The 13731-nt window shown below is 46.0% G+C and overlaps 1 protein-coding gene across 1 annotated transcript in view; it reads right to left on the bottom strand.

The window, feature by feature from the left end:
* Window positions 1-10036: 10036 nt before the first annotated feature.
* enpep (glutamyl aminopeptidase) overlaps window positions 10037-13731 on the bottom strand; it is a gene marked incomplete at both ends in the record, with an annotated part of 47598 nt that continues 43903 nt past the window's right edge. The window contains 4 exons of the mRNA XM_083792815.1: window positions 10037-10222; window positions 10655-10736; window positions 12299-12439; window positions 13300-13473. Coding sequence (XP_083648941.1) covers window positions 10037-10222; window positions 10655-10736; window positions 12299-12439; window positions 13300-13473 — 583 coding nt within the window. The remainder of the gene's footprint in view (window positions 10223-10654; window positions 10737-12298; window positions 12440-13299; window positions 13474-13731) is intronic.

The following is a 13731-nucleotide window of genomic DNA, read 5'->3' as shown; positions in this document are numbered from 1 at the left end:
GAGATTTTGTCTTATTGTAACTTTATTATACACTATGTGTTATTGTTTGGGCTGGTTTTCCCAAATGTCTCGCATACCAGAATGTGGTCAGAATCTAGTCGGGCCTGTTGACTGATACCTGTCCATTTAAACTCTAGACGGGCCTGTTGACTGATACCTGTCCATTTAAACTCTAGACGGGCCTGTTGACTGATACCTGTCCATTTAAACTCTAGACGGGCCTGTTGACTGACACCTGTCCATTTAAACTCTAGACGGGCCTGTTGACTGATACCTGTCCATTTAAACTCTAGACGGGCCTGTTGACTGACACCTGTCCATTTAAACTCTAGACGGGCCTGTTGACTGATACCTGTCCATTTAAACTCTAGACGGGCCTGTTGACTGACACCTGTCCATTTAAACTCTAGACGGGCCTGTTGACTGATACCTGTCCATTTAAACTCTAGACGGGCCTGTTGACTGATACCTGTCCATTTAAACTCTAGACGGGCCTGTTGACTGATACCTGTCCATTTAAACTCTAGACGGGCCTGTTGACTGATACCTGTCCATTCAAACTCTAGACGGGCCTGTTGACTGATACCTGTCCATTCAAACTCTAGACGGGCCTGTTGACTGACACCTGTCCATTCAAACTCTAGACGGGCCTGTTGACTGATACCTGTCCATTTAAACTCTAGACGGGCCTGTTGACTGATACCTGTCCATTTAAACTCTAGACGGGCCTGTTGACTGATACCTGTCCATTTAAACTCTAGACGGGCCTGTTGACTGATACCTGTCCATTTAAACTCTAGACGGGCCTGTTGACTGATACCTGTCCATTTAAACTCTAGACGGGCCTGTTGACTGATACCTGTCCATTTAAACTCTAGACGGGCCTGTTGACTGATACCTGTCCATTTAAACTCTAGACGGGCCTGTTGACTGATACCTGTCCATTCAAACTCTAGACGGGCCTGTTGACTGATACCTGTCCATTTAAACTCTAGACGGGCCTGTTGACTGATACCTGTCCATTTAAACTCTAGACGGGCCTGTTGACTGATACCTGTCCATTTAAACTCTAGACAGGCCTGTTGACTGATACCTGTCCATTCAAACTCTAGACGGGCCTGTTGACTGATACCTGTCCATTTAAACTCTAGACGGGCCTGTTGACTGATACCTGTCCATTTAAACTCTAGACGGGCCTGTTGACTGATACCTGTCCATTTAAACTCTAGACGGGCCTGTTGACTGATACCTGTCCATTTAAACTCTAGACGGGCCTGTTGACTGATACCTGTCCATTTAAACTCTAGACAGGCCCGCCCCAAAGTTCTTAACAGGCCTGAAAATTAAGATCTTACCCCCCCCCCCCCCCCCATGCCAAAGCGCCAGCGCTCGCCCAGCAGTCTGCTGTCACCCAGGCGGATGCATACACGGATGCGTACACACGCACACACACACACACACACACACACACACACACACACACACACACACACACGCACACACACACACACACACACGCTGCACAGAAAATATAATTGCAAATGTCACCCTCTCTGGCGCTCCCTGGTGGCTCAGCCAGGCAGTGCATATAATAGTCCGTAACCTTGCATGTCCCAAACTGTGCCTTTTCAATGACAGCGACGACCTTGTGCTAAGGTGAAGGTCGCCTTAGTGAGCACAAGGTCAAGGTCGTCTTCACGTATGTGTCAGCTCTCACCTCGCTCCTTCACTTTTGGTTTTCTGTCACTCAACACTGACATATTATGTTATGTGAATTGAAGCTTGAATAAAAAAATAAAATTAAAGAAAAAACATAATGTAATCCTCAGGCCTTTTGTATAATGACACTGTTTGGGGGTGGGGGGGGGGGGGGGGTAGAGAGGCTGGATGGGAACCGCAAGGTTGCCAGTTCAAACCCCGTGCGCTCCCCCAGAGTTAGTGTGGAAGTGTCCTTGAGCAAGACACTGAACCCCTACAGTATATTGCTCCTGATGTGCTGGTTGGTGCCTTGCATGGTTTCCTCCACCATCGGTGTGTGTGTGTGTGTGTGTTACTGTGTGTGTGTGTGTGTGTGTGTGTGTGTGTGTGATGTGTGTGTGTGTGTGTGTGTGTGTGTGTGTGTGTGTGTGTGTGTGTGTGTGTGTGTGTGTGTGTGTGATCGTCCGGCTGTTTAGTGTTATAGGGTTAAAAGCGTTTCAACTGGTCAGCCAAATAAGATATTGGCCAATCAGTGATCTTACACTAATCGTAAATGTGTTCTTTATAGAGCTGGGACTCGATTAAAAACATGTATCTAATTAATCAGAGGCTTTGCGATTAATTAATCTAAATTAATCGCATTTTAATCGCATATCATTATTTGACCCGAGAACAGTGAGAAAGCAATTTTTTCAAATGGATTTTGGTATACTAGTGAATCAATGAATAGTGAATACATAAGTTTAAGCAATAAAACATTGTTTTTGTAGTAATAGGGGTAATAATTCTTTATTGAATAATTGCACACAACTGTGCTGTAATCCACGATACCATCGGATAGCCTTTTAAATCCTATTTCCAATCCACGGGGACAAGCAAAGTGATCTCAGCGGCTTCCCCCAGTCTGGTGAACTGTCTGCGGTTTCTGGTGGTGTTATTGTCTGAAGAGGACACGGACACTTGGTGCGCAGGTCCGTCTGAAAACTGTCCAGTGACAACGTTCCGCGGTGAAATAATTTGTGCGATTAAAATGCGTTAATCTTTTTAATGCATTCATTTTTCTGTAGTTAATTAATCGTAATTAATCGCAATTAGTCCCAGCTCTAGTTCTTTCTTTATTGTAATTGTTTTTCCCCCCAAAATCACAAAGACTAATTTGACCTCAGGGATACACACACGTGTCGGCATGTCCAAAAAACGTAATTGCTGCATTTTGGCTTTGTATGTCAGTACAATACATAAAACATAATATATATACATCATTTTAACACACAAACTCCACACAGAACTCATCTTGTCTGGGGTCTTCCTGCATGGCACAACATATTTTCAGGTAGGAGGTCCACGCGGGAAAACACATTAATTTGGGGGTCCTTGACATAATGAATGAAGAGCAGACTGACGCATTACGTTTAAAGCAGGTGTGTTGACATAATGAATGAAGAGAAGACTTACGCATTACGTTTAAAGCAGGTGTGTTGAAGAGAAGACTTACGCATTACATTTAAAGCAGGTGTGTTGAAGAGAAGACTTACGCATTACGTTTAAAGCAGGTGTGTTGAAGAGAAGACTTACGCATTACGTTTAAAGCAGGTGTGTTGAAGAGAAGACTTACACATTACGTTTAAAGCAGGTGTGTTGAAGAGAAGACTTACGCATTACGTTTAAAGCAGGTGTGTTGAAGAGAAGACTTACGCATTACGTTTAAAGCAGGTGTGTTGAAGAGAAGACTTACGCATTACGTTTAAAGCAGGTGTGTTGACATAATGAATGAAGAGCAGACTGACGCATTACGTTTAAAGCAGGTGTGTTGAAGAGAAGACTTACGCATTACATTTAAAGCAGGTGTGTTGCAGAGAAGACTTACGCATTACATTTAAAGCAGGTGTGTTGAAGAGAAGACTTACGCATTACGTTTAAAGCAGGTGTGTTGCAGTAGACGTTGTTTTGCCCACATAATGTAGTGGTTGTTAGAGACATATGAGATGCGGCACAAATCTTTGAATATATATTCTTTCAGAGCAAACGTTTCTAACTCAAATCTTTGCTTCTGGGGAGTTCCTAGAACAACATATTTTCAGATGTGGGTCGGCGGCCAATTACATGACATGACATATTGAGAACCAGTGCCACTGATACAGAAACATGAGGTATTTCAGAAAACTGCATTTTTTTTAACCCATTCTGGGCGGGGACCCATTTTGGTGTTCAGCATCATGTTGCACTTTAGCTATTGAAAGATAGCAGATCTACAAGCTCATAGCGCGCCACCGAGTGGCGCGCTATGAGCTTGTAGGTCTGCTACTTTTGAAAAATCGAAGAGCGACTGACATAGAAGACATTTTTAGAATCTGATCTCAGGTCAGAATGAAAACTGTCAGGATGTAGAAGACATTTTTAGAATCTGATCTCAGGTCAGAATGGGTTAAATTCCGAGGCCAGGCCTAAATGGGTTAATACTAAAGGACAGACCGGAACAAAGAAATCTGTCAAGAGCTTTGAGCTGCCTGGCCTAGAGGTATAAGCAACATGGAATGGCATGTTTAGTTATTCTGGGCAACAGCACCACCCTGTGGTACGTCAGGGTTTCTTATTGTCATGTTTGCCCTGTGCTTGAAATTAGATTGAATATATATTTCAGCTGTGCAGTGAAACTGTGCTGCTGTTTGTCTGTCCTCTCTTGGGCCAAAGTAAAGCAATGTCTGTGAGTAATCACATTCTCCTGATGGCATCTTATTTTATGTTGTTTCATGTTGTTTGCTTACATGTTTTGTACAAATATGTTTTACAAGCAGCTACAGTGATGTGTGTCTAGCTTTGCTCTGTTTGTCACATTGCTTTCTGTATAGAGAGGGTATGCGTTAGCCCCTTTCGGGACCCTACATAAAGCTTTTCTGAAATTTTGATGAGTTTTATGTTGGGTCCCTGGTCAGAACTATATTTTCGTATGGGAATTCCAGAACGCGGAAGTAAAAATGCTCTCTAAGATTGAATCTGCGCCGTGTGACGGTCTTTTTTTGCTTGAGTTATTCTGAATTCGGGAACTTTAAGTACCTATACATCCCGCTGCGAATATCTCCTGTGGCGCGGAAGCCGTTAAGTATTTTTAATCTTTGTTTGACCGATTTGGTCGCTTTATTTCTTCTTGTTTGTTTACCGTTTATTGTACCGCCTCCCGGTGTGCGGTTGGCTTGTGCGGCTATACGTCCCTGCCTCTGATCTGCTCTGTCATAGCTATAGCGCCACTAGCTAGCCAGATAGGCGGTACAATGAGGTGTCAATAAACAAGGAAGGAAGAGGAGAATCAAAGCGACCAAATCGGTCAAACAAAGATTAAAAATACTTAACGGCTTCCGCGCCACAGGAGATATTCGCAGCGGCATGTATGGGTACTTATACTAAACATATTCAGAAACGCTCACACGAAAAAATATCGTCACAGAGCGCGGAGGGGCGCTAAACATGTTGTTTATGTTTAAGAATGGCTGTGTACCAGGTGGCATGGTAGTGGTGCAACAGGACCCCATGCACTGGGTCGAACAAATGTCAGAAACTTCAGTACCATTGGGTTCTGCTTGGAGGGCTAGGTATGCGTGTGACATCATCATCAAACCAGGAAGTTATGCAGGAATGCCCACTGAGTGGCAAAAAACTACTTTCTGGCCTCGACAGCCCATTTACATCCACACAGAAAGGTCCTATCTATCTGATTGCATTAAACAACGTTAAACAATGTTAAACTCACTTTGCATGCTGCTTTGACACTCGATGTGCCATTCACTTTAAGCATGCGCATACCCTCTATTGTAACAGTGATTTGGGAATAAATAATGTTTGTATTTTGTTGTTGTACAGTAAGACAACGCCTTCTCTGTGGAGTTTGTTGGGAGATGTTCAGCTGGTGGGATAGCTGTCATCCTCAGGTAGTGAGGATAGCTGTCATTCTCAGCTAGTGAGGATAGCTGTCATCCTCACCTAGTGAGGATAGCTGTCATCCTCAGCTAGTGAGGATACCTGTCATCCTCAGCTAGTGAGGATAGCTGGCATCCTCAGCTAGTGAGGATACCTGTCATCCTCAGGTAGTGAGGATAGCTGTCATTCTCAGCTAGTGAGGATAGCTGTCATCCTCACCTAGTGAGGATAGCTGTCATCCTCAGCTAGTGAGGATACCTGTCATCCTCAGCTAGTGAGGATAGCTGTCATCCTCAGCTAGTGAGGATAGCTGTCATCCTCAGCTAGTGAGGATAGCTGTCATCCTCACCTAGTGAGGATAGCTGTCATCCTCAGCTAGTGAGGATACCTGTCATCCTCAGCTAGTGAGGATAGCTGGCATCCTCAGCTAGTGAGGATAGCTGTCATCCTCAGCTAGTGAGGATAGCTGTCATCCTCACCTAGTGAGGATAGCTGTCATCCTCAGCTAGTGAGGATACCTGTCATCCTCAGCTAGTGAGGATAGCTGGCATCCTCAGCTAGTGAGGATAGCTGTCATCCTCAGCTAGTGAGGATAGCTGTCATCCTCACCTAGTGAGGATAGCTGTCATCCTCAGCTAGTGAGGATAGCTGTCATCCTCAGCTAGTGAGGATAGCTGGCATTCTCACCTAGTGAGGATAGCTGTCATCCTCACCTAGTGAGGATAGCTGGCATCCTCAGCTAGTGAGGATAGCTGTCATCCTCAGCTAGTGAGGATAGCTGTCATCCTCAGCTAGTGAGGATAGCTGGCATCCTCACCTAGTGAGGATAGCTGGCATTCTCACCTATAGTGAGGATAGCTGTCATTCTCAGCTAGTGAGGATAGCTGTCATCCTCAGCTAGTGAGGATAGCTGTCATCCTCAGCTAGTGAGGATAGCTGGCATTCTCACCTAGTGAGGATAGCTGTCATCCTCAGCTAGTGAGGATAGCTGTCATCCTCAGCTAGTGAGGCCCAGAGCCATGTAATAGAAGAGTTAGGACATTGAGGGGGCAGAAACCCAGAGCCATGTAATAGAAGAGTTAGGACATTGAGGGGGCAGAAACCCAGAGCCATGTAATAGAAGAGTTAGGACATTGAGGGGGCAGAAACCCAGAGCCATGTAATAGAAGAGTTAGGACATTGAGGGGGCAGAAACCCAGAGCCATGTAATAGAAGAGTTAGGACATTGAGGGGGCAGAAACCCAGAGCCATGTAATAGAAGAGTTAGGACATTGAGGGGGCAGAAACCCAGAGCCATGTAATAGAAGAGTTAGGACATTGAGGGGGCAGAAACTGAGTGCTCGAGTGCTGTTCATGCAGCCTGAACTGAACTGAGACAAGCTGGAGTTGGTTAGGTTAACCCATTCTGACCTGAGATCAGATTCTAAAAATGTCTATTACATCCTGACAGTTTCATTATTAACCCATTCTGACCTGAGATCAGATTCTAAAAGTGTCTTCGATTTTTCAAAAATAGCAGACCTACAAGCTCGTATCGCGCCACTCGGTGGCGCGATATGAGCTTGTAGATCTGCTATTTTTAAATAGCTAAAGCATGACATGATGCTGACACCAAAATGGGTGCCTGGTCAGAATGGGTTAATAATATCATCGATTTCGGCTGTTAACAATTCCAAACATGCAAACATGACCCGCTTGAATTACTTCAGTTTATGCTTAATCATGACTAGTAGGCCTATTTCCAATGTACAATATTTTAATTTAGTTCATAAAGTTATGACATAACAATATATAACTAAATGCATTTGAAATTAAATTAAAAAAATAAATTGTACTTTTCAGCATTCAAATTTCAAAAATAGCAAAACACATTTTCAGGATTTCAATTGAAATAATTAAATAAAGTTTAAAAAAGTGTGGAAACATCGTCGAAGTTGCCCAAACCCCTGATTTATTCTAGAGCAGTGGTTCCCAAAGTGGGGTCCCGGGGACCCCCAGGGGTCCTTGAGGGAGTTCCAGGGGTCCTCCAGCTAAATGAGGAAACCAAATGGACCCTTATGGGTCTGTATCTCTGAAAGTGTACACATTTCCATTTGTACACTCTCAGAGTTAAATTAACATTGATTTTACAATATGAATCGGGGGTCCCAGAGATAGAAATGCCATTCAATGGGGGACCGTATATAACGTATAATTTAGATAAAACCGATCGGGGGGCCCTTGAAATGAAAATGGTGGAGAGCCGTAAAAGTCTTCTCTTATGGGGGGTCCTTGCGGCGTATATTTTCAAATGGAGGGTCCGTGGTCTAATTAGTGTCCACTTAGGGGTCCTTGACTTGACGTTGGCTGGTTCCACCACGACTGATGTGGTACGTGTTCTCTTCAGGCCAGGTGGAGGTCCAACCATAAAGGCTAGATGGCCCAGTGCATTGTGGGATGTGTAGCTCTCTGTATAGACCGATTCCGTAGCGGGTCTCATGGTCGCAGCCTACGTATTTCCTGTAGGCGGACTCGACGTAGCTGCGGGGGTAAAACCCTCACCAGGCGCACCTCTTCCACTACAGTGAACGGCAGAGTGACTGATGTTAGTTTGCCTCAAACTTTACTCCTTTACCTGCTTTTTTACTAACACTAACATTACAAAGATGCCCAGAACATCGAGATGAACCTGTGTAGTTTATGGCTGCTCCAACAGTAGTGGCAACATAACAAATAAAATAAAACGGAATGTCTAATATCCACCGCGATGGCTGAGACCAGAGCCATTGAGTAATGGTTGAGACAAAGCAGTGAAGAATCCTGCAAGATACATAATTTCAGTCTTACCCAATACCCAATCTTTCTGTTTTATGAACACAAGGCTGCTGTATTTTATACCTCATAGGCCTACTAAGCATTTAAAGTATGAGGTATAAAGTACAGCAGCCTTGTGTTAATAAAACAGAAATATTTGGTATTGGGTAAGACTGGCGTTATGTATCTTTCACTGCTTCGTCTCAACCATTACTCAATGGCTCTGGTCTCCGCCACCGAGGTGGATATTAGACATTCCGTTTTTATTTTATTTTTATGTTGCCACTACTGTTGGAGCAGCCATAAACTACACAGGTTCATCTCGATGTTCTGGGCATCTTTGTAATGTTAGTGTTAGTAAAAAAGCAGGTAAAGGAGTAAAGTTTGAGGCAAACTAACATCAGTCACTCTGCCGTTCACTGTAGTGGAAGAGGTGCGCCTGGTGAGGGTTTTATCCCCGCAGCTATGTCGAGTCCGCCTACAGGAAATACGTAGGCTGCGACCATGAGACCCGCTACGGAATCGGTCTATACTCTACCAGCCCATAGACATATATAAAAGCTAGATGGCCCAGTGCATTGTGGGATGTGTAGTTCTATGTACTCTAACAGCCCATAGACATTATATATAAAGGCTAGATGGCCCAGTGCATTGTGGGATGTGTAGTTCTATTTACTCTACCAGCCCATAGACATACTGTATAATTAAGGCTAGTATGTTCAATGGCAGCTCAAACAAAAACAGTCATAACTCGCTCAAATCTTGGCGGATTTACAAACGGGTTGGTTCATTAGAAACGTTGTCAACGTGGCTACGATTCATGACGCTTATCTGCTTAATTTAGTTTTTTACATGAACGTTGTATAAAAGCATATAATTATGTGGACGTCTCTGACGTTTATAACGAACCAAACCTTCTGAAATGGAGTAAGTTGTGGTTATTTAAAAAGTACATGCCCCATAGACACAATGTTATGAGTGGTTATTTAAAAAGTACATGCCCCATAGACACAATGTTATGAGTGGTTATTTAAAAAGTACATGCCCCATAGACACAATGTTATGCTGCCCCGAGGTAAAATGGTTGCCACGTCACTCTACATTGGCCAGAGCGCAGGTGATGAGCCATCTAGCCTTTCATATATATATATATATATATATATATGACCCCTCCCAGTATTTTCAACCACAAGTCTGATCTAATGAAACTTCACAATAGACCGGTTAGTGGATGGGGGGAGTGTTTATGCAAGTATCTAGGGGTGGAGACAAGTATCTATTGTCACACCCATTCCTGGGGCTCAAATTATTTGAAAACTTTGAAGGGGGAATTCTCTAATTTGACATTTCTGGTTCAACAGGTTTCAAATGGTCAAATTTCAATGAGCAATACATCATATGAAAGGTTACAGTGTGCAGTTTCATAATATGTAAAGAACTGAAAAATGACCTTGTATATCAAACCACTGTCCCCGGTCACAATTTATATATACATGGGTCCAACCAGGCCCGGATCTCCCCCTGGTTCCTGGGTCTCTTCAGGCCACATGGAGGTCCAACACGTCAGTGCTGTGTGTGGTGGGCACGTTGAGGTCCAGCCAGGCCCGGATCTCCTCCTGGTTCCTGGGCCTCTTCAGGCCACATGGAGGTCCAACACATCAGTGTTGTGTGTGGTGGGCACGTTGAGGTCCAGCCAGGCCCGGATCTCCCCCTGGTTCCTGGTGACCCAGTGGATGTTGTTCCGGACTGTCTCCAGGGCCTGCTGCCGGGGCATCTCTCCCGCTCCGGCGTCCGGCGTCAGCTGGAAGAAATGCTCCATCTGAGGAAGACGAGACAGTGTGTTGGGGGGGAGAAGAAGTATACTCTGAAGATGGGCCAACTTCACTATAGGCAAAATGGTACACAAAGCCTACAAATGGTCTCCTAAATATAGTAGGCGTGGTTTGCTTTCTCCTGATTTGTCTCGCTAAAAGAAGCCACTTTACTATGAATATCTTGTAAATATCGTGTGCCTTGTGATGAGTGGGTCCAGTATGTAGTACCCTGTACGGTACCCACCTTCCAGAGCTGCAGCGGGGTGTTGTAGGAGGTGCTGATAGGTACCTTATACCCTAAACCCACCTTATACCCTGTACGGTACCTTATACCCTAAACCCACCTTATACCCTGTACGGTACCTTATACCCTAAACCCACCTTATACCCTGTACGGTACCTTATACCCTAAACCCACCTTATACCCTGTACGGTACCTTCCAGAGCTGCAGCGGGGTGTTGTAGGAGGTGCTGATGCGACCCAGAAGACGGCCCAGGTTTCTGTCGGTGATGGTGTACCTGCAACGCCACACGCACGTTAACGCTCCTGTTTTTACCCTCTTAAACACACTTTAACCATCATTTGAAACGTCATCTGTTCTACAAGCTCATAGCGTGGCAAAACTTGGAATATATACTCTTTTCAGAGTGAACGTTTTTTTAACTGTAATTGTTGGTGGGAGGGACAACATATTTTGAGATGGGGGTCCGGGGGCCAATTACATATCATTCTGTGGGTCCGGGGGCCAATTACATATCATTCTGTGGGTCCGGGGGCCAATTACATATCATTCTGGGGGTCCGGGGGCCAATTACATATCATTCTGGGGGTCCGGGGGCCAATTACATATCATTCTGGGGGTCCGGGGGCCCAATTACATATCATTCTGGGGGTCCGGGGGCCCAATTACATATCATTCTGGGGGTCCGGGGGCCAATTACATATCATTCTGGGGGTCCGGGGGCCCAATTACATATCATTCTGGGGGTCCGGGGGCCCAATTACATATCATTCTGGGGGTCCGGGGGCCCAATTACATATCATTCTGGGGGTCCGGGGGCCAATTACATATCATTCTGGGGGTCCGGGGGCCCAATTACATATCATTCTGGGGGTCCGGGGGCCCAATTACATATCATTCTGGGGGTCCGGGGCCCAATTACATATCATTCTGGGGGTCCGGGGGCCCAATTACATATCATTCTGGGGGTCCGGGGGCCCAATTACATATCATTCTGGGGGTCCGGGGGCCAATTACATATCATTCTGGGGGTCCGGGGGCCCAATTACATATCATTCTGGGGGTCCGGGGGCCCAATTACATATCATTCTGGGGGTCCGGGGGCCCAATTACATATCATTCTGGGGGTCCGGGGGCCCAATTACATATCATTCTGGGGGTCCGGGGGCCAATTACATATCATTCTGGGGGTCCGGGGGCCCAATTACATATCATTCTGGGGGTCCGGGGGCCCAATTACATATCATTCTGGGGGTCCGGGGCCCAATTACATATCATTCTGGGGGTCCGGGGCCCAATTACATATCATTCTGGGGGTCCGGGGGCCAATTACATATCATTCTGGGGGTCCGGGGGCCAATTACACATCATTCTGGGGGTCCGGGGGCCAATTACATATCATTCTGGGGGTCCGGGGGCCAATTACACATCATTCTGGGGGTCCGGGGGCCAATTACATATCATTCTGGGGGTCCGGGGGCCAATTACATATCATTCTGGGGGTCCGGGGCCCAATTACATATCATTCTGGGGGTCCGGGGGCCAATTACATATCATTCTGGGGGTCCGGGGGCCCAATTACATATCATTCTGGGGGTCCTTGACATGAAACCACTGATGCAGAAACAGGTTTTTCAGAAAACTGTCATGATTTGTATCTATGAATCTAAATGGGTTAATTTGAGCATTTCTCTTTTGTGTGTGTGTGATTTCACCATGTTCACAGTGTGCCACATGATGTGGCAAACAGAAACCCCACTGCCGTACATACAGTACAGCAGTGTTCCCCAAACTGGGGTGGTCCCTAAATACTGCCCCAGATGATCCAAACAGACCTACCGGTCCACCAGGTAGTTCCAGTTGAGCGTGGTCCAGTCCCAGGCCATGTCCTTCCCCAGGGGGTTCTGGGAAACGTAGTTCACCACGGTGAACAGGTCCTGGCTCCTCACGATGCTGTCGTCTTTAGACGCCTCCAGTAACCTGCAGCAGGACAGGACGGTCACACCTTTACATCCACATGGGTGCGTGTAAACCTCCATTTTTGTAGTCTTTTCTTTGGCACTAGCCTATAGAGCGTCGCAGTCGCGCCCCCTACCAGGGCCCAGTCCCGCCCCCTACCGTCGTAATGGCAGATTTTACACTTCACACACATCTACACACTCGTAGATCAGCTATTTTCAGCATGCAACCAAGTGTAAAATGATTTATAAGGCTCATTCATAGTCTGGATTTACGGTGGTGGGGTGACCACTGAACTACAACATGACGTCACTGAGCCGCGGTGAAGATCAAACCACCGCCACCGCTCCAGCCCTTCTCTCTGTTTTTACTCACCACCGCTCAACGTTATTTCAGCTCCGGTGGTCACCTCACCACCAGAGCGGTGGTCACCTCACCACCAGAGCGGTGGTCACCTCACCACCGGAGCGGTGGTCACCTCACCACCAGAGCGGTGGTCACCTCACCACCAGAGCGGTGGTCACCTCACCACCAGAGCGGTGGTCACCTCACCACCGGAGCGGTGGTCGCCTCACCACCAGAGCGGTGGTCACCTTACCACCGAAAATCCAGACTATGAATGAGCCTTTAGTGGACAACATTAACCTTAAGGGTGTATTACTTGGCCCAGGCAGTGGCGTAACTGTCTGGGCACCCGACTGGTAATCCAGTCGCAGTGTGCCGCGGGTTCGACTCCCGAGCCCGACACGGCCTTTACTGCATGTCTTCCCCCATCTCTCTCCCGTTTCCTGTCAGCCTACTGTCTGTCCCTTCAAAAAACCAATAAAAGGCGTAAGCCGCAAATAAATATCTTAAAAAAAAAAAAAAAAAGGGTGTATTACTTGTAGAGCAGCTGCACGTCCTCCACCGAGGCCAGGCCCAGCAGCAGCTTGTCCTTCTCCTGGGCCAGCGTAGCGGCTTTGTAGCGCTCGAACAACACGCTCCATTTCTCCTCGCTGCCCGAGTTCTTCATCCCGTAGCGATAGACCAGCAGACGGAGGTTGACCGCCACGCTGCTGCAGAAAGGGGTTTGAAAATGTGAAAATGTTTATTTTCCCTTTTTTTTACCTCCTTTATGATGAATTCCTGTTCTGTTCTTTGGCTAAATAGAAGTGTCTATTTGTATGTCTCTAAATGTTTTGATGAATTGAACATGGTGGACCAGGCTAATGCTTTTATGGTGTCGTCCACTCACAGTTAACAGTCTTTGTATTGAGTTCTACAATCTACTACAATCAATCAATCATTCAATCAATGACAAAAATAATTACAGC

This window comes from Protomyctophum parallelum, assembly GCF_964188405.1.
Source record: "Protomyctophum parallelum genome assembly, chromosome: 20".
Taxonomy (NCBI): Eukaryota; Metazoa; Chordata; class Actinopteri; order Myctophiformes; family Myctophidae; genus Protomyctophum; species Protomyctophum parallelum.
This window is presented reverse-complemented; position numbering and strand designations above follow the sequence as displayed.